Genomic DNA, 21,016 nt, shown 5'->3' on the forward strand with positions numbered 1-21,016 from the left:
CTGAAATTCTTAACGAACTTTTCCCGGAATTCTGCAGGAGCCCCATCCAGAAACTTTGGAGAAATTTTTACCGAAATTCTGAAAAAAAAATCAATCGATTTCAGAAGATCTCCAGTCTGGAACTCAGGAGATTTGTATGAAACTCGTTAAAGATTATAATTTTTGAATTCTGGAACAACTGCATTACTAAGAAATTTCATCTGAAATTCATAAAAAAAATCGGAAATTGCCGCGATTTTGAACGACTATCTTTTATGAATGTTTCATGTAATTGCCCCCGGAATTCAGAAAAAAAAACTCCATTCTGGAATTTGGGAGAAATATCATCCGGAATTCGTCAAAGAAGACGATTTTTGATTTCTGGATGAATTGAATTATTATGAAACTTCATCTGAAATTCATACATAATACCATTCGAATTTCTGAAAGCTTTTTTCCCGGAATATCACAGGAGCTCAATCCGGAGATCTTGGGGAGATTTCTACCGAGATTCGGAAAGAATTTTGAAATTAATTTTTTATGAATTTCCCTTGAAATCAGAAAAACGCCATTCTTGAAATTGGGAGAATTATCGTCCGGAATTCGTCAAAGAAGATAATTTTGAAATTGTGAAAGAAGGGCATGTTAGAGAAATTTCTTCTGAGATTCATAAAGAATCCGTTCGGGAGTTTGTTTGGAGAAATGCCCTTTGAATTTCTGAAAGCTTTTTTCGCGGAATTTCATAGGAGCTTGATCCGGAGATTTGGGAGTAATTTCTTCCACGATTCTGAAAGTATTTTTAATGATTTTTGTTAGGAATTTCCCTCAGTATTCATAAGAACTCCATTCTGGAATTTTGGAGAAATATCGTCTGGGATTCTACCAAAACGATATTTTTTTTTAATTCCGGAAGAATTTCTGCAAGCTTTCTTCCCGGAATTTCACAGGAGACTCTGAATGAATACTTTTATGACATTTTAAAGGAATTCCCTAGGGAATTCAGAAGAACTTCATTCTGGAATTTGGAAAGAAATACCTTTTGCATTACTGGAGGCTTTTCCCACAATTTCGCAGGAGCTCCATATAAAAATTTTGGAGCAACTTCTCCCGAGATTCTGAACGAAATTTTGTATAAAATGTTTCAGGAATTGCACCCTGAATTCAGAGAACTCCATTCTGAAAATGGGGAGAAATATGCTCCGGAATTCGTTAAAGATGATAATTTTGGTACTCTGGAAGAATTTAGTTATTAAGAAATTTCATCTGAAATTCATATCGAATTCTTGCGGGAATATGTTTGGAGAAATATCCTTCTCATTTCTGAAAGCTTTCTTCTCGGAATTTTACAGGAGCTCCATCCAAAATTTTTGGAGAAATTAAAAAAATCAGAAGAACGCCATTCTGGAATTTGGGAGAAATATCACCCGGAATTCGTCAAAGAAGACGATTTTTGAATTCTGGATGAATTGAATTTTTATGAAACTTCATCTGAAATTCATAAATAATCTTCGCGGGACTATGTTTGGAGAAATACCATTCGAATTTCTGGAAGCTTTTTTCCCAGGATTTTACAGGAGCTCAATCCGGAGATCTTGGAGAAATTTCTACCGAGATTCGGAAAGAATTTAGAAGCTAATTTTTTAGGAATTTCCCTCGAAATCAAAAATTTTGGAAGAAGGGCATTTTAAAGAAATTTCTTCTGAAATTCATAAAGAATCCGTTCGGGAGTTTGTTTGGAGGAATACCCTTCGAATTTCTGGAAGCTTTTTTCGCGAAATTTCATAGGAGCTTAAGGAGGTTTGGGAGTAATTTCTTCCAAGATTCGGAAAGCACTTTTAATGAACTCCATTCTGGAATTTTGGAGAAATATCGGCTGGAATTCTACCAAAACGATATATTTTTTTAATTCCGGAAGAATTTCTGCAAGCTTTTTTCCCGGAATTTTACAAGAATGAATTCTTTTATGACATTTTAAAGAAATTCCCTAGGGAATTCAGAAAACCTTCATTCTGGAATTTGGAAGAAATATCATCCGGAATTCATCAAAGAAGATAATTTTGAAATTCTGAAAGAATTGAAATTCATAAAGCATCCCTTCGGGACTATTTTTGGAGAAATACCTTTGCATTTCTGGAGGCTTTTCCCACAATTTCGCAGGAGCTTCATCCAAAAATTTTGGAGAAATTTCTCCCGAGATTCTGAACGAAAAAAAAAAAATGTTTAAGGAATTGCACCCTGAATTCAGAGAACTCCATTCTGAAAATGCGGAGAAATATGCTCCGGAATTCGTTAAAGATGATAATTTTGGTACTCTGGAAGAATTTCGTTATTAAGAAATTTCATCTGAAATTCATATCGAATTCTTGCGGGACTATGTTTGGAGAAATATCCTTCGCATTTCTGAAAGCTTTCTTCTCGGAATTTTACAGGAGCTCCATCCAAAATTTTTGGAGAAATTTCATTCGAAAAAATCAATCAATTGCCCTCGGATTTCAAAAGAACTCCGTTCTGGAATTTGGGAGGAATATCGTCTGAAATTTTTTGAAGAAGATAATATTTGAATTCTGGAAGAATTGCATTGTTCAAAAATTTCATCCAAGATTCCCAAAGAATCCTTCGGGACTATGTTTTAAGAAATACCCTTTGAATTTCTGCAAGCTTTTTCCCAAAATTTAACAGAAGAGAGATTTGGGAGAAATTTTTTCCAAGATTTTGAAAGACCATTTTTATGGAATTTTTAAGGAATTTCCCTATGAATTCAGAAAAAAAACTCCGTTCGTGAATTTGGGAGAAATATCGTCGGAAATTCGTCACAGAAGATAATTTGGGAACTATGGAAGAATTAAAATTATTAAGAAATTTCATTTGAAAGAAACAACCAATTTGGAGAAACAACCTTCAAATTTCTAGAACCTTTTTTCCAGGAATTTCACAGGAGAAATTTGTTCCGAAAATCTGAAGGTAGTTTTTCATAGAACTCTTAGGGAATTCCCCTCGGAATCCAGAAAAACTCCATTCGTGAATTTGGGAGAAATATCATCCGGCATTCGTCAAAGAAGACAATTTTGGAACTCTGGAAGTAGGTGTTTTGTTCAATAATTATAAAGAAATTGTGTGATGGATTTTCTTCGGATATTCGGAAGAAATCCAAGACTCAAGGAAATGTCTTCCAGAACTCGTCGAGCATTTTTTGATATTTTTTTTGGAATGATATACCAATAGCTCAAACATTTCTAGACAAATTCTTTCCAGGAAACTGGAGTTCTTATAGAATTTTTTCCGAGAAAATCAGAAGACATTTTCCTGCGAAGCAAAAAAGACCTATCGAGGAGGTCGAAAAGAACTTCTGGGGTAGTTGAAAACGATTAAAAGAAACTTACAATGACATTTTATAACACTTGCTGAAGAAGTTTGGATGAACCTCCCAGCGGAAGTCATAGGAAGCTACCGTGAAATCGAGAAGGACTTCTCTACAAAGCAGTTAAGAAATAAGCGAATAAATGCCATGAATTCCACTTATTATCTTTCGGGACTTTTGACAAACAGATTTCCCATTTCCTGGGAATTTCCGGAAAGAACCATCAGCTGTTTCCCGTCTTCCGGGAAGTCAAAAATGGGAAGGAAATGGCAGCGCTTCTCTTGATGAATACCTCCCGAAATTCTACTACAAAACCGCTCAAAACATGTCCACGTGGTATATGGACAGCCCCCATCTATAGTTAGCCTTTCAGGGCAAGTGCAGTGAAGTATTGAGGGTAAGTCTGGAAGATGCATATTGTAAGTTCAGTCAATTTTCAAAAAAAGTTTCGGTATTTCAGTAGTCTTTACAGGCAGGTTGGGTGAATATTGCGATGGATTTTTTTTAACTAGTTCGTTTATTTGGAAGGCTCAATCGCGTTAGCTTTACGGAGCCGATAGTTCATTGTTCTTTGTTTGCAACCAAATTCACTTAATTCTATGGCTAGTAGGAGTTTGGCCGAATACTCGCAGCTTACCCGAGGTTAGAGAGGTACATTGTCGAAGGATAGGATCAGGGAAGGAGCTTGGGGGTAAGGTTTCGTTGCCTTATCAGAACGTTGACGCCAATTGCGATGGATCTTCGAGATCAAAATGAGAAGAATTTTGCGAGCGAATTGAGCAAATTTCGACCATTTTTCGGGCAAGGACAGCCCAAATAAACGTTTAAGGACAGCGAAACGAAAACCATAAACGAAGAATTTCCCGAATGGGATAAATCATTCCACAAATAATCTTCTTTAGATGTTTTCCCGAATTGGACTTTCAAAACGGAATAACTTTTAACGGTGAGCATCTAGAGATCTGAATTTTCTTGACTTGTCCTAATTTTTGAAGCCATACATTTCTACAGTATAATCATTTTATTTAGACGTTTCAGAAGGGGTACTGAAAACAAGTTACAAATTAGGTGTTAAAGGGTCATATTGACCAGGATTTCAGATTTCAATCTGATGCCGAAAAAACTCAGGTTTGGCCACAGTGCCGGTTTGTTGGTCACTCACAAAATATCGTAAATCTTTTAGGAAATGGAACCTAGATGCATCAATATAGTGACATCATGGTTTCTTGCTTCATGTGACCTAATCCGGATGTTCCGGATATCGGTTCCAGTAGCCACAATCAACTTTCTCCTTAGAACGGTCATGCGACACATCAAAACACATCAAATTGTTGCGTATGAACCGATTCTTCGGATATTTTGCTAATATTCTGGTCCACAACCAGTTGGTCGATAGTCGATAGATAGGGTCCAGGTGTGAGAGCTGCCTCCCTGACGTCGGTAGCATTGGAACTCAGTATGGAAAAAAATCAAGGAAAAATAGATAAGGGAAAAGTTTGATGGGTTTGGATAGCAAGTCCGGTTGAGTTTAATGTTACAACCGGAAATGTGGTGATTGTTTTTAATCGAATTAGAAAAGTTTTTTTTTATTGGGTGGACTTTGAGAATGATTTCGGTAGCATTTGCCTGCACAATTTTGTATATTTCTGTGGTACATCCGGTCAACGTTGAGGGCAAGTTCTGAGATGGATGAACGATGTTTTTTTGAGGGTAAGTCCGGTTTAGTTCGCAATTGCAATACCTTTCAAAGACAAGTTGGCTCAACTTTGGAAAGCAAAAGCGATGAGGAGTTGAGAGCAAAAAGAGAAAAGCTTTTTTGAGTAAGCTAGGGGGACTTTGAGTGACGTTCGGTGGATTTTTCGGGTAAATCCGGTCAACTTTGAGTTCAAATCTGGTGGACTCCGATGACAAGTCGATGACTGTTTTTGCTAATAAACAAGATGGGTGTATTTTGCGAACTAAATTGGATAACGGTGGATTTTGAGGATAAGTCCGGTTAAGTTTGATGATAAATTTGGTAAATTTTGAGGACAATTTGAGTAAATTAGCAGATCAAATTCGATTGTCTTAAACACAAACTTTGAGAGAAAGAGTGTTCGAGAAACTTTGGTCGTTTTTGGGATAAATTCGGTCATCCAGTGGGTTCTTACAAACAAGTCTGCGGGTGACCGAGTTAGACCGGCTTTGGGAGAAGTCAAGTGAAATATAAAGATTAGTCCGGTAGATTTTGAGAGCAACTTCGGTTGAGTTTGATGGTAAATCTGCAGGATTTTGCTATCAATTCAGGTAGAGGGATGATCAATTTCGAAGGTGAGTCTTGAGCCCGGTGGAATTTGAGGACAGGTTTGCGTTTCATGGATAATCCGGAGAACGCTTGGACTTTGCGGGCAAGTCCGGTGGATTTTGAGGATAAGTCCGGTGCGATTTTTTTTGGCAAATCTGAGTTACGATTTAGTCGATTTTCACTCTGAAGAGCTTAGCTTACCTTAGCGTAGCCTAACTTTAAATATACAGTCAGCGCAAGTCCGGTAACTTTGATTTAAATCGATGTTCATTGAGTGAAAGCCCAGATTTTGAGTTCAAGTCCGGTTGATTATTTGGAATGCCCGGTAACCATTGAAGTTCGGTCGATTTTAGGGCTATTCCGGTGAACTCCAAATGCTAGTCCGGCAGATAACTTGCTGATTGAAACAAGGCGAATTCGGCAGATGTGTGAGAGCAAAACTAGATAATTGAGTATCGTTTCCAATGCAATAACATTTAAGGCTCTAATGTTTGTAATACCCCATCCAAGCTCGGAAAATATAATTTAGCAGAAACGTCCAGCAGTGAACGTTCAGCAATCCTTTCCACACATGAGAAATTTTCTGCAGCTTCATAAAAACCCAATCCAACGCCCGTCGCCAACAGGTATCAGTACCGAAACAAAAAAAACCCATTCCAACCAGAAACCACATTTGAAAAAGTACCCATACGATCCTCGATTCGGCGCAGATCCAATTTCTGCGGGTTGCCTGCCTGCATTCCACACACTCCTGCTGACTGGATGGGGCAAAAGGATACCACCACCCCCCCACCCTCTGCTCTGTCATCCGACGACAGTCCCACGGCTTTTCGTCAGTCCGACTTGAACACGGACCCAAAAGAGGATACGAAGTAAATTAAAAACCGGTCACATATTCTGCTGCCAACTTTGGGGCCCTGAGAAAACCAACACACCGAGTCCCCCGATGAGTCGAATTCCTTTGCTCCTTTCTTCCCAAATTTGAGAATGAATCTGCCTTTCTTCACCCGCCCCGCCGATGGTCCGGCCGGGGTTTGGAGAGGTGCGGAAAACTTCATTCATTGAATTTAAAATTTATTGCTCGATGCACTTTTTTTTCGGGCTTCCTCACGCGCCCCTTCGCCATCGTCTGACCGCGGACCTGGACCAGGACCGCCCGAGATTTTCTCTCGTTCTCATTCCTGATCCTGGGAAGCCGGTTCTCTGCTGTGCTCCGTACTGCGGGGAGTGTGCGAATATTTAAAACAATTACAAACGGCCGAGGGTATGACCATTATCGACAGCTTCGGCCATCAGGCCCGGAGAAATGTCATCTCGCAAGACGACGGCGGGCATATCTTATCGCATTCGAGGCCGGCTCATAATTACTGTTGTTTTTCCTCGGCCCTCCCCGAACCTGCCCGATCCAGTGAAGGAATTTTTGAGCACTCTAATGTCTTCAGCACCTTGCAGCGACTGGAACATGGCTTGCTGCGCGATAAGTGCTGATGTTCTATGGACGGAGGCAACATTGTTGCAACAGCCTACTACCTTACAATGTTGCAAGCTAACTGCGCCGGGCCGATTGACAGTTCATAATTGCCAATTGATGTGACAGGTTTTGTTTCTGTTCCTTCGCAGAATCAGATTACCTTGCACGCCGAGGTACCAACGTACGCCAAAATCGAGACAATGTACAATCAATATTTAAATTGATCTCCGAAGAGGGGCGCTTTTGGCGTTTTGGTATGCGCCTGCTGTGCACCAGAAAATTAGCCGGATCATAAATTTGCCCCTCGTTGTTCCAGACCCATCCAGTCCAGCGTCCGTGGCACAACACCAGTTATGACGATCGCAATTGCAATAAATTATAAAAGGAAAAAAAAAAAGTCCAATCGAATTGCCGAACAGCCGGACGGACGATCGGAGAATATCAATCTGATTCCGAGGAGCTGATAAGATTCAAGAAATTGAAACTCGTACAGCGCATTGATGGCAAGCCAGAAAGCAACCGTGTCGTAAGGAAGTAACGCTGTGACTCACGGTGGTTGTGTTGTTGTATTGCGACTTTGTCCTTGGGTCCACGGGAGAAAACAAGGCAAACATCACGATGAGCAATTCAGGATATTCAGCGCCAAGGAAACGATTTGCATAATACTCGAGTCGACATTAGTCAGGATTAACTTGTACATGATTGCAAACAAAACAATGAGAAATGCTTGCTGGCAATTGCAGACTTTCTTTGGCGTTAAACAACACTCAATCCGGATGGTTTTGCATTGGAAACAATACATAATTCGTTCAAAAGCTATTGGAAACTGTCCCAGACAATGCAGCAGGTTTACTAAACTCCAATAAGAGTGATTATCCTGTACACGGCCGATGAGATCGGCTCAAAATTGAATGGTTTTCACTCACAAAAAACGTGGACGACTTTATCTAAGATGCAGGATTTTTTTGCTTTGCTATTGTGAGATGCACGCACGCAGATAGAAAGAAGATTGATGAAGATTTTGAAGAATTCCTGCAAAAAAATTGAGAGCGATGTGAGTAGATGGATTAGATGCAGGAAATGAAAAAATATTTACCGTAGATTGATTTGCTAGCATGAGATTTAGATGTGTCGAACCCCTTAGTGGAAATCTGGGAAAATTTTCCTCCAACTATTCAAATTTCAGATGGTTTAATCGGCCGTGTATATTTCTCTCAAACTTCCGCCGGACTTGGATTTACTATTCACCTAACTTACTCCTAAAGTCTACTGAAACTTCCTTCAAAATCCAGTGCTATTTCCTTGCACCAGTCAGCCTGTGGAACGATTTCAAGAAAGTCTATTCTCAGATCCTGGACTTAGGCTTGAAGTTTTCTAATCTCACCACAATGGCTCGAATTTTTACTCAAAATCAACCGGACTTGCCAACAAACTTCTCTGGACTTATCCTCAAATCTTACCGAGCTTATTCTCAAAGTCATTCGGGCTTGCCCTCGAAGTTCACCGGAACCATAAAGATCAAAGTTGACCTCCAAATTCACTGGGCTTATTTCTTCAAAGTTCCAGTTTTGTCTTCAATGTTCACCAAAATTAAAGTTTAACTCTGAGTACTTCTTTCTGGTTTCTCTGCAACATCTACAGGATTTGCCCTCAATGTTCAACTCGCAAAAATCCTCTTGTTTTGCGCTCAAAAATAATCTACATTTGTCCTTTTAGGTCACAGCATTTCCCAAGCTTTTATCCTAAATCTACTAGATTACCAACTCTATGTCCACACGACTCTATGTCCTCACAGTTCATCGGATTTACCATCAAGCTCAACTGGACTTGCCCTCAAATCCATCAGATTTGGCTATAAAGCTCGTTGGATTTACTACTCAAACTCAACCGGACTTGCACAATTAAGCCATCGGACTAGTCTTTAAAGTCCGCCAGATTCACTATCAAAGTTCATCCTATACCTTCACAAAATCCACTCGTGTTGCCTGCGGAAATCTGTTGGACTTTGTTGTTTGGAAATCCTTCCGGCAATACCTTCAATATTTCCGGAAATTTTCAAACACTTCATCCTCCGGATTTACTACTCAAACTCAACCGGACTTGAACAATTAACCCACCGGACTAGTCTTAAAAGTCCGCCAGATTTACTATCAAAGTTCATCCAATACCGCCACAGAATCGGCTCGTCTTGGCTGCAGAAATCTGTTGGATTTTGTTGTTTGAAAATATTCCCGGCAAAATGTTCAATCATTCCGGAAATTTTCAATCACTTCATCCTCCGGATTTACTACTCAAACTCAACCGGACTTGAACAATTGATCCACCGGACTAGTCTTTAAAGTCCACCAGATTCACTATCAAAGTTTATCCAATACCTTCACAAAATCGGCTCGTCTTGGCTGCAGAAATCATTTGGATTTTGTTGTTTGAACATATTTATTCCCGGCAAAATGTTCAATAATTCCGGAAATTTTCTCTCAAATTTCACCCGACTCACTCTCAAAAACAAGTTACCCTCAAAGTCTACCTGCTAATTTTCTCATAGGCTACCTGACTATTTCACAAAATCCTCCGGGTTTACTATCAAACTCAACCGGACTTAAACAATTAAACCATCGGACTAGTCTTTAAAGTTCGCGAGATTCACTATCAAAGTTCATCCTATACCTTCACAAAATCCACTCGTGTTGCCTGCGGAAATCTGTTGGACTTTGTTGTTTGGAAATCCTTCCGGCAATACTTTCAATATTTCCGGAAATTTTCAAACACTTCATCCTCCGGATTTACTACTCAAACTCAACCGGACTTGAACGATTGATCCACCGGAATAGTCTTTAAAGTCCACCAGATTCACTATCAAAGTTTATCCAATACCTTCACAGAATTGGCTCATCTTGGCTGCAGAAATCATTTGGATTTTGTTGTTTGAAAATATTCCCGGCAAAATGTTCAATCATTCCGGAAATTTTCTGTCAAACTTTACCGGACTCACTCTCAAAAACCAGTCACCCTCAAAGTCTACCTGCTAATTTTCTCATAGGCTACCTGACTATTTCACAAAATCCTCCGGGTTTACTATCAAACTCAACCGGACTTAAACAATAAAACCACCGGACTAGTATTTAAAGTCCACCAGATTAACTAACAAAGTTCATCCAATTCGTTCACAAAATCCACTCGACTTGTCTGCAGAAAGCTGTTGGACTTTTTCTCTCAAAGTTCACCGGACTCACTGTCAAAAACCAAGTCTACCTAAAAAAAATCCCAATTCTCCGGATTTACTACCAAACCCAACCGGACTTGTACTTCACTTAAATGAAACTTGTCCGCAAAAACACACCAATTTGTTCTCAAAGTATACCGAATTTCTCACTCATCTCAATCTTTGTTTAACTTGTATTTAAAGCGGACTTACAAAATTTACCGGACTTACCATTAAGTACACACGGCTTGTCCTCAAAGTTCATCGGATTTACCATCAAACTCAACCGAACATGTCCTAAAAATACACCGGACTTGCCTTTTAAATCCGCCTGATTCAATCTCAAAGTCCACAAAGTCCTCACAGAATCCAAAGAAATCACTTTCAAAAAATCTGACCCTCAAAAAGTCCACCCGAAGTTTTCTCATAACTATCCGGTGATCGACTTTAAAATCCGACCGAACTGAAAATCCACCAACTGTCTTATTTGTCCTTTAAAGTCCACTGAATTTGTTCTTAAAGGCAATAGGATATTCCCGAAAAAGTCGTCAGAATTTTCCTCAAAGATCTCTCGACTCGCATGTTAAACAACTCGTTTCGTTCTGCTGTCAAAAACCTATTGCACTCTTTCTCAAAGTTCCTGATTACGTCCAAAAAGTTTACCGAAATTGCTCACAAAATCCTGAATTATTTAAAAAAATAACCGGATTTACCACCAAATTTAACCTTCCGAACATGCTCTGAAAGATCATCCAGCTCAATGTTTACACGGTTCGCCCTAAAAACTCGTAGAATACGCCGACAAACTCAACCGGACTTGACCTAAAGTCTACCGAATTTATTTTCAAAGTTAACTGGATTCGCTCGAAGTCTCAAAATCAACCGGACCTTTATGTTTTACTTGACTCACCCCAAAGCCCGTCTAACTCGTTCGTTTGTAAAATAACTTTCATTTTTCTGTTAAAAACCAAAATCACTCATTCTCTTAGCCAAACGCTATCATGAAAATATATATTTTCTGAAATAAATACTGAAACTGTCTTCACAAACTACCATCAAAATCACCAAAATCATCCAGACTTGTCCTCAAAGTCTACTCGTTCTCCTAAAATCATTCCCTCAAGCTCACTGTCTCAATTATCCTGCGCTTTTGTGCAAAGGGTTTCCCTCAAAATCTACTCAAAGAAATCCTCAAATTCCATCGGATTTATCATAAAACTCAACCGGACTAGCCCTCAAAATCTACTGGACTTGTCTTCATATTTCACTTGACTCACCCCAAGGCTCGTCCAACTCGTTGGTTTGTAAAATTATTTTCTATTTCCTGTGAAAAACCTTAATCCCTCTTTCTCTAGCCAAACACTTTCATGAAAGTTTTTTTTTTTTTCAAAATAAATACTGAACTTGCCGTCACAAACTACCATCAAAATCACCTTCTTCCGGATTAGTTCTCAAAATTTACTCGTTCTCCTAAAATCATTCCCTCAAACTCACTGTCTCAATTATCCTGCGCTTTGGTGCAAAGAGTTTCCCTCCAAATCTACTCAAAGAAATCCTCAAATTCCATCGGATTTATCATAAAACCGGACTAGCTCTCAAAATCTACTGCACTTGTCTTCATATTTCACTTGACTCACCCCAAGGCCCGTCCAACTCGTTGGTTTGTTAAATTATTATTTTCTATTTCCTGTGAAAAACCTAAATCCCTCTTTCTCTTAAGACTAGCCAAACACTATCATGAAAATTTATATATTTTTTTTTTAAATACTGAACTTGCCGTCACAAACTACCATCAAAATCACCTGAATCTTCCGGATTTGTTCTCAAAATTAACTCGTTCTCCTAAAATCATTCCCTCAAACTCACTGTCTCAATTATCCTGCGCTTTGGTGCAAAGGGGTTTCCCTCAAAATCTACTCAAAGAACTCCTCAAATTCCATCGGATTCACCACCAAACTCAACCGGACTAGACCTCAAAATCTACTGGACTTGTCTTGAACTAAACTTTACTCACCCCAAAGTCCGTTCAACTCGGTCATAAAATCAACAGACTTGTTTAACTGGCAGGGTCCTTAAAGTTTACCGAATTTACCACACAAAAGTACATAATACTCTCTCAAAGTCAACGATCAAAAGTTCTTGAAAAACTCTTCCCTACTTACTCGATTCTCTCAAAGTTTGTCTTAGAAATCATCAAACTTAACCGGACAAACGCGCAAAATCCACCGTCATTCCAATAAGTTTGACAAATCCAGCCATCTTTATTAGTAAAAACAGTCATCCACTAGCCATCGGAGTCCACCGGACTTGAGCTCAAAGCTTACCGGATTTACCCGAAAAATCCAGTCCAGCGGAACCCGAGCCCGAATCTCTCAAAAAAGCTCTTCTCTTTTAGCTCTCAACTATTCATTGCTAGGGCTCTCAAAGTTGCCCAACTTGCACTTGAAATTTATATAAATTGCGCTGAAAATCTTCCGGATTTACCACCAAACTCAACCGGACTAGCCCTCAAAATCCGCTGTCCATCCATCTAGTTCCCAAAATCCAACCGCCTGGTTCGTAAAAAATCCACCGAACTTGTGCACTCAACGTGTACCGGATTAACCCGAAAAATATACTGCAAAATTCTGTATATTTTTCGGGCAAATGCCACCGAAATCACTTTCTACGTCCACCCAGCTTACTTTCAAAAACGTTTGCCTTCAAAATTGACCGACTTTACCATTAAAATCATCAGGGCTTACTGATGAAACCCACCAGCATTATCCCCTACCTAGTTAACCGGACTTTTCCATTAAACTTAACCGGATTTGTCTGCGAAATACACTGAACTGACTCTCGCGATGTACAGCATTTTTCTTAAAAATTCACCAATTTCGAACGGTCATCGTAAAGCCTACGAAATTTACACTCAAAATGTACAGAACTTACTCCCACGACTTGTTAATCGAAATTACCATCAAACTCAACCGGACTTGCGCACAAATTCCACCTCTAAATTCACCGTCCATTCAACGCGTTCAAAAAAGCCACCCAACTTATTCGCAAATATTTTTTAAAGTCTACCGTACTTTTAACGTGTATTCTTTGCTCCTCCGGACTACCGGACTGTCACCCAATATGTACGCCAATAAAAATGACATTTGGATTAAAAGAAATCCACCAAAGTTATCCTTCAATATCTACCGGCATTCCACTGTAAATGCACCGCTTTTACCATAAAATTCAACCGGACTTGCCCTAAAATCAACCGGTCTTTTTCACTAAAGTTCTTATTTTAGGATTTGTCAAACAACCGCTTCACTTGTCTTTAAATTAATTCTCAAAATCAGCCGAACGCTCGCTCAAATTCCACCGGACCAGTCTTAAAGTCCATCGACCGGACTAGACCTCAAAATCTACTGGACTTGTCTTGAACTAAACTTTACTCACCCCAAAGTCCGTTCAACTCGGTCATAAAATCCACAGACTTGTTTGGCTGGGAGGGTCCTTAAAGTTTACCGAATTTACCACACAAATGTTCAGAATACACTCTCAAAGTCAACGATCAAAAGTTCTTGAAAAACTCTTCCCTACTTACTCGATTCTCTCAAAGTTTGTCTTAGAAATCATCAAACTTAACCGGACTTACGCGCAAAATCCACCGTCATTCCAATTAGTTTGCCAAATCCAACCATCTTTATTAGTAAAAACAGTCATCGACTAGCCATCGGAGTCCACCAGACTTGAACTCAAAGTTTACCGGAGTTACCCGAAAAATCCAGTCCAACAGAACCCGAACCCGAATCTCTCAGAAAAGCTCTTCTCTTTTTGCTCTCAACTATTCATTGCTAGGGTTCTCAAAGTTGCCCAACTTGTGTTTGAAATTTATATAAATTGCCCGGAATTTTTTTCGGATTTACCACCAAACTCAACCGGACTAGCCCTAAAAATCCGCTGTCCATAAATCTAGTTACAAAAATCCAACCGCCTGAATTTCCTTCAAAATCGACCGATTTTACCATTAAAATCATCAGGGATTGCTAACGAAACCAACCAGCATTTTCCTCTACTTAGTCAACAAGACATTTTCATTAAACTTAACAGGATTTGTCTGCGAAATACACTGAACGGACTTTCACGATTTACAGAATTTTCCTTCAAAATTCACCGATTTCAAACAGTCACCGTACATGTTTTCAAAGCCTATGAAATTTGCACTTGCAATGTCCAGAACTTACTCCCACGACTTGTTAATCGAAATTACCATCAAACTCAACCGGACTTACACTTAAAATTCACCGTCCATTCAACTAGTTCAAAAAAAGTCACCCAACTTATTCGCAAAAATCCTCCGACATATTATTTAAAGTCTACCGTACTTGCATTCTATACCTCACCGGACTACCCGACTGTCACCCAATATGCACGCAAATAAAAATGACATTTGGATTAAAAGAAATTCCCCTGAAAATTCCCCTGAAAATTCAACCGGACTTGCCCTAAAATTAACCGGACTTTTTCACTAAAGTTCTTATCTTAGGATTTGTCAAACAACCACTTCACTTGTCTTTAAATTAACCCTCAAAATCAGCCGAACTCTCACACAAATTCCACCGGACCCAGTCTTAAAGTCCATCGAACTTCCTCTCATTTGGTTTTCTTTTGATTAACCGAAATGCACTGTACTTATAAAATGCTTTGTAAACGCACTAAAATATGCTACAAATTGAAACGACAGAAAACCCTTGAATTTCAAAATAAGCTTTGAAACGCCAAAAATGACTCAATTGCTGTTAAATCGCCAAATAAACTTCGAAACTGCACTTAATTTGTTTTTAAATCTCCAAGACTACAAATGCAAAATCAGCAAAAAATCGTCTTAAAACGGTAAAATGCCTGAAGGTTCTGAATATTGTCTTCAAAGTCTACCAAACTTTCACTCAAAATGTACAGGACTTACCCCCACGACTCGTAATTACCTCAACCGGACTTACGCTTAAAATTCACCGTCCATCCAACTCGTTCACAAAATCCACCCGACAAGTTCGCAAAAATCCTCCGATATATCTTTATAAAGTCCACCGTACTTGTATTCAAAGTTTTCCGACTTCACCGGACTACCGGACTCTCATCCAACATTCACAAAATTCAATTCAAAATCAATAATCCAACCTATTCTTCGTCCCGTTCACAGTCAGCATCTGAATTAAGCGTCCTGAAAGGGCCCCTCGTCCAATAGCCAAAGAATGACATCCCTCTTCAAGTCAAGCTCTTGAGGTAGTCAATCAATTCCACTAGCCAGCGATCATCTGGGTACGATGATCAAGGTCGACCAGATTGGTCCTCAACCTACCCCGAAACAAACGAAAACAAAACCCAACTCACCCTTCCATCTCATGTCTCACGAACCGCTAATTAATAACAACGTTTCGGTCGGTCCCCCCCTCCCAACCACTGACTAGTAACGTAATTCGATCGAGGATCGGATCACCGCAGGCCGTTCTCTAAGCCCAAATCAAATTAAACCCCACCGACCGACGACATCGGTCGATCGCTCGATCAATCGGCCATCTCGAATGGACCACCGATCAACCGGCGAACGAACGCGTTCAAGTCGCGCAAACCCGCCGAGAGTTTGTGTGCGGTCGGGCGGTGGCCGTTTTTTGAGTTGTCCTTTTTTTTTGTTTGGTTATTGATTGCAGAGCTTTATTTTTTTGCTCGTTTCTGCAATCGTTTTGAATTTCATCTGCGGACTCCCGATGAAGAAAAAAAAAATGTACAATCGTTTGATGTTGAATGATGTGCGTTTCAAAATTAAATTTTATATTTGACTGGTTGGTTCGGGATTCCCGATGGGCTGTTTTCCTAAGTTGAAATTTAAGGTTGATGCATTGTCTGGACAGGACAATTCCTTGTCCGGATAGGACAATTCCTTGTCCGGACAGGACAATTCCTTGTCCGGACAGGACAATTCCTTGTCCGGACAGGACAATTCCTTGTCCGGACAGGACAATTCCTTGTCCGGACAGTACAATTCCTTGTCCGGACAGGACAATTCCTTGTCCGGACAGGACAATTCCTTGTCCGGACAGGACAATTCCTTGTCCGGACAGGACAATTCCTTGTACGGACAGGACAATTCCTTGTCCGGCAGGACAATTCCTTGTCCGGACAGGACAATTCCTTGTCCGGACAGGACAATTCCTTGTCCGGACAGGACAATTCCTTGTCCGGACAGGACAATTCCTTGTCCGGACAGGACAATTCCTTGTCCGGACAGGACAATTCCATGTCCGGACAGGACAATTCCTTGTCCGGACAGGACAATTCCTTGTCCGGACAGGACAATTCCTTGTCCGGACAGAAAAATTCCTTGTCTGGACAGGAAAATTCCTTGCCTGAACAGGACAATTCCTTGTCCGAACAGGACAATTCCTCGTCCGGACATAGATAGATAGGACAATGTATCGTCCGAATTTACCCAAATCCAGTCAGCTAATCCAAAATCCAAACCTGCCAAATCCGTTCCGCAAATTGATACGTCAAAATACGTTCGAACAAGGTCGGCATTGGCACCGCTACACCAGAAGCGACGATGACGGTGGTGTGGAATGGCATTTCGTACCAGGCAGCAGCAGCAGCAGCAGCCCGTAACAAATGATCCGTGCGGTCAGCTCCAGGCAGGCTGGCAGGCAGGCAGGCGGTTGCAATTTGATCCTTTTTGTGCACCGTCACACTACCACCACCACCACCATCACCACAGTCGCCACGGAGGTTCAGCGAGGAATTTCTTTTGTGCATGCAGACGAACGACAAATCGGGTGGCAGAGTGATCAAATAACTTGAACCACTCGCGCCTGAATGTGCGCAATAAACGAGGGAAGCAAATCATTCATTTTCGTCAAAAAAGGGCACAACGAAGATTGAAGAGAAGCAATCCTTTTTGTGTATTTATTTATTCATAATTTTCGGCGTTTTGGTATAAACAACAAGCAGATCGGTGGAGATGTGTTTCGGACAATGAAAAAGGAAAATTGAGATTCCTTTGTGGTTCTTTTGTTGCACGATTTATTTGCAAGAAAGTTGCAACTACCATCATTAGCAACCGGGGTTGTTGATGGATGCTGTTCGGACACTTCAGGGTCGGTTCGATGCTTAAAGGTTAATTTTTGGGGAAGCTTTGAATCCCTCTGGAGTCACTGCACTCAAGACAAATCGATTGGGAAGCTTCTTTGCTTCGTACGGTCCGCTTTCCAAAATATTCCCAAGTGTTGACCTTCAATATCTCAACTATACCAACCGATCAATAAACATCGAATCGTTTCTGCTCGGCACGGGGAGAAACAAAGCACACATTTTCAATAGCGATGAACTATGAATATAAATTAATCTATATTTAGGCAAGCAGATATTCAAGGTCACCGTCTACCACCTCATTGATAAAACATCTACTAAGCACTACGAGCGAAACTATTCGAATACAATGGAAACCATCCCCTCAGCGGCAACCCGTCGGTCCGGTTCCAACGGAAACGAAGCTTTGAATAATTAGCTTGGAATAGATCACGATCGTTGGGGAGCAGAAATTCCCCAATTCTTGGAAGTCTTGAATGCTGTTCAAATCATCACTATTCGCGATGCACCGATATGGCTCAATCACCGGTAGCCGACGTAACTTCATTTAAATAGCACGCTGGATTCGTAGAATGTGGAATGCAACAGCCAATCACCGATGACCAGCTGACAGGATTCATTCATAAACTTCAATCTCTCTCCGCCGGTCGTCTCTTTCGTCAGATTCTTCGGTCAAAGCTCATTAGAGAACGGCGGGGACGAAGAGAGAGAGAGAGAGAGAGAGAGACGACGAATGCGACCCATGCATAAATATGCTCAAATATTTATGCTCATAAACTGGCCGCACCGCCTACCACGATCGCGCTTGGATGGCTTTGGATGGGTGGTGGTAGGCATGGCAACGCACACGGATGGGGACGACGCGGAGTCTCGTCTTTTTATGTTTTGCGCGTTCGTTCAATTTTTGCGTAATAATAAAACTTCGAAGCATGTCGTTTGGGTTTTCCGCCGACCGAGACGACGACGACGACGACGACGTTGTGTAATAATGTAGGCAAATTTGTGCAAATTATGTGTTTGAAGGGTGCACTCAGCGAGAGAAGCCTCTGTCACACTGTCGGTCGCGAAATTCCGCGAAATTTGAGCTTCGAATTTTTAAATATTTTATTTTTATTTACTTATTATTTTGGGAAAGAAAGTATGAAAGTGGACTTACCCCTCGCCGTCAGCGAGATGAAGGCCTGGGCGTGCTTTCGCACCTTCTCTATGCTAATGTCGTGACACTTTTTGTTCTCGATCGGTAGCCGGCACAGGAGGAGTTCGAGAAAGTCTAGCGGCGTCACGGTGGAGACGTCCCATTTTAGCCGGCTCAGGACCAGGAGTTCCCATCGCTGTGGAAAGGAGAGAAAACAGTGAAAGCATTAGTCATACGAGGAACAGAGGGCGATTCGCGGTGCATATCAGCGAAATCCGCTGAAATTCGCGGAGTTTGACTCGGTTCGAGAAAAAAAAATTGACAAATGCAATGGCGAGTTTGGCGATTTATACGGTTCTTCGGTTTTTATTTTAAGACTTTAATTGGCTTATTGGTTCTCAGACATTGTTTGGCGTCCGAATCCAAAATGGCGGCGGATGTCGGTTTTCCACTTCTACTCATTGAGCCCATTCCATAGATACCCATATTGCATGCGGTTAGATGAATATACGCTGTTCGGAGGCCGCCATATTGGATTTTGGTCCGCCGTCTTGGATTCAAAAATAGCGGCGGATGTCGGTTTTGGTGACTTTGTTACCTCAAAATCAGCTAAGGTCTAAGGCCTTGATTTTCTGCTTTGTGATATTGCTGATCTCAAGATCAGCAGTGATTTTTGGCCGTACCTGATTTTAGAGTTTTTGGATTTTTCCCATCACTGCAACTCAAGGCCAAATGACCTTAAAATGGAGGAGATGTCAAAACGCCAATATATCTTTTAAATCACCAAAACCTCTTAAATCACCAAACCAGACTTGCGCAAAATGACACAACATACCTCAAAAAGTGAAAAACATTAAGAGCGGCTGTAAAACTCGGTTAAACCTTTTCCATTCCATGATCGGCTCCGTGTTTCCAGACCAATCATCAAGCTGTCCGGATCTGTTCCAGCCTCCTCCTGTCTACGCCTGGTGTTGAAAGCGTAGTACCACCTTTGGCAGGCGGTTAGACGAAAAAAGTCCGAAGGACAAAAGGTCGAAGGACAAAAGGTCGAAGCACAAAAGGTCGAAGGACACAAGGTTGAAATGGACAAAAGGTCGAAAAGGATAAGCTGGTCAAATTGTTGCCAATCTCTCAAATATTTGGAAAATTTAGATAACAAATTGTTACTGTGCCTGTCACGGCAATATATGAGACAACTAACTGCCTTTCTCTAGAATATATTTCTTCTTAAAATCATTGGCAGTTCTTTGGTAGCATGGCCATAGTATTTTTTTTAGAGTTCTTTTAAACCCTGAGCGAAAATATTCTAAACAATATTTTGTCCCCATAAATTCAATTCGATCTTTTGTCCATTCGACCTTTGGCTCCTCTAAATTCAATTCAACATTTTGTCCATTAAACCTTTTGTCAATTCGTCCTTTTGTCTCTCTATGTTCAATTCGACCTTTTGTCCTTCGACTTTTTGTCCTTCCACATTTTGTCATAGATTCGAAACACCCTGAAAGCCCATAAAAATTGATCTTAAAAATTCGACCTTTTATCCGCCCTCTCATAATTCAACCTTTTGTCCCTTCGACCATTTGTCATATTATTTAGATTTTTGTATTACATCGGCCTTCTATGCTATTTTATTTAAATTCTACGTTATGTTTGGCTTTTCAGAGGAATGTTGGCTTTTTTGACCACTGTAGACGCTTAGAACTTTTTTCTCTTTCTTCTTTTAGGACCAATTTTGAAGGCCTTTCAGGGCGTTTCAAATCTATGACAGATTGTATGACAAAAGGTAGAAGGCACAAAAGATCGAATGGACAAATGAGAAGGAGTACAGATGAGAAGGAGTACAAAATGTCGAATAATGAGAAGGGGGACAAAAGGTCGAATGGATAAAAGGTCGAACTAACGAAAGGTCAAATAATGAGAAGGGGAACATCATAAAAAGGTCGAATGGACAAAACGTCATATCTTTTTCTTTCATTCGAGTTTTTGTTCTTCGACTTTTTGTCATTCGACGATTTGTCATTCGACCATTTAACCCACAACCATCGACAATCAAGCCAGAAGCCATTGAAAACGCCAAAAGGCTCTAGAACGTCAAACACCGATATCGTCTTGAAAATACTAAAATAAAACTTTTACGTCAAAAGAGCGTTGAAAACGTGAAAAGTGACAACTCTTCACAAGGCAACTTAATAACCCCCCAAGGCTTCTTCCTCTTTTTAAATATATTCGAGAATATGTTGGCACGGGGGTGTTTTTTCCACATGCTCAAATTTGCTATCTCTCATAACCATATCAAGCGGCATATCAAATCAAAACTACTCGTCGAAATATGACTAATGGCACTCAAATCGAAAATCATAGAGTCTTATGGCCACCGTAGAATCGGTTCTGGATATTCCGGATTTTGGTTCTACATCGTCAAATTTGATATCTCTCATCAACATATCAAGCGACATATCAAATCACATCTT

At 40.4% G+C, this 21,016-nt stretch overlaps 1 protein-coding gene across 1 annotated transcript in view; it reads right to left on the reverse strand.

Moving 5' to 3' along the window:
• CycD (cyclin D) overlaps window positions 1-21,016 on the reverse strand; it is a 208,121-nt gene that overhangs the window by 78,687 nt on the left and 108,418 nt on the right. Inside the window, exon 3 of the mRNA XM_065219344.1 lies at window positions 18,567-18,741. Within this exon, the coding sequence (XP_065075416.1) occupies window positions 18,567-18,741 (175 nt within the window). The remainder of the gene's footprint in view (window positions 1-18,566; window positions 18,742-21,016) is intronic.

The sequence above is a fragment of the Ochlerotatus camptorhynchus genome, unplaced genomic scaffold, assembly GCF_037179485.1.
Source record: "Ochlerotatus camptorhynchus isolate MF236.1 unplaced genomic scaffold, CSIRO-AGI_Acam_v1.1 ptg000102l, whole genome shotgun sequence".
In the NCBI taxonomy this organism is placed as follows: domain Eukaryota; kingdom Metazoa; phylum Arthropoda; class Insecta; order Diptera; family Culicidae; genus Ochlerotatus; species Ochlerotatus camptorhynchus.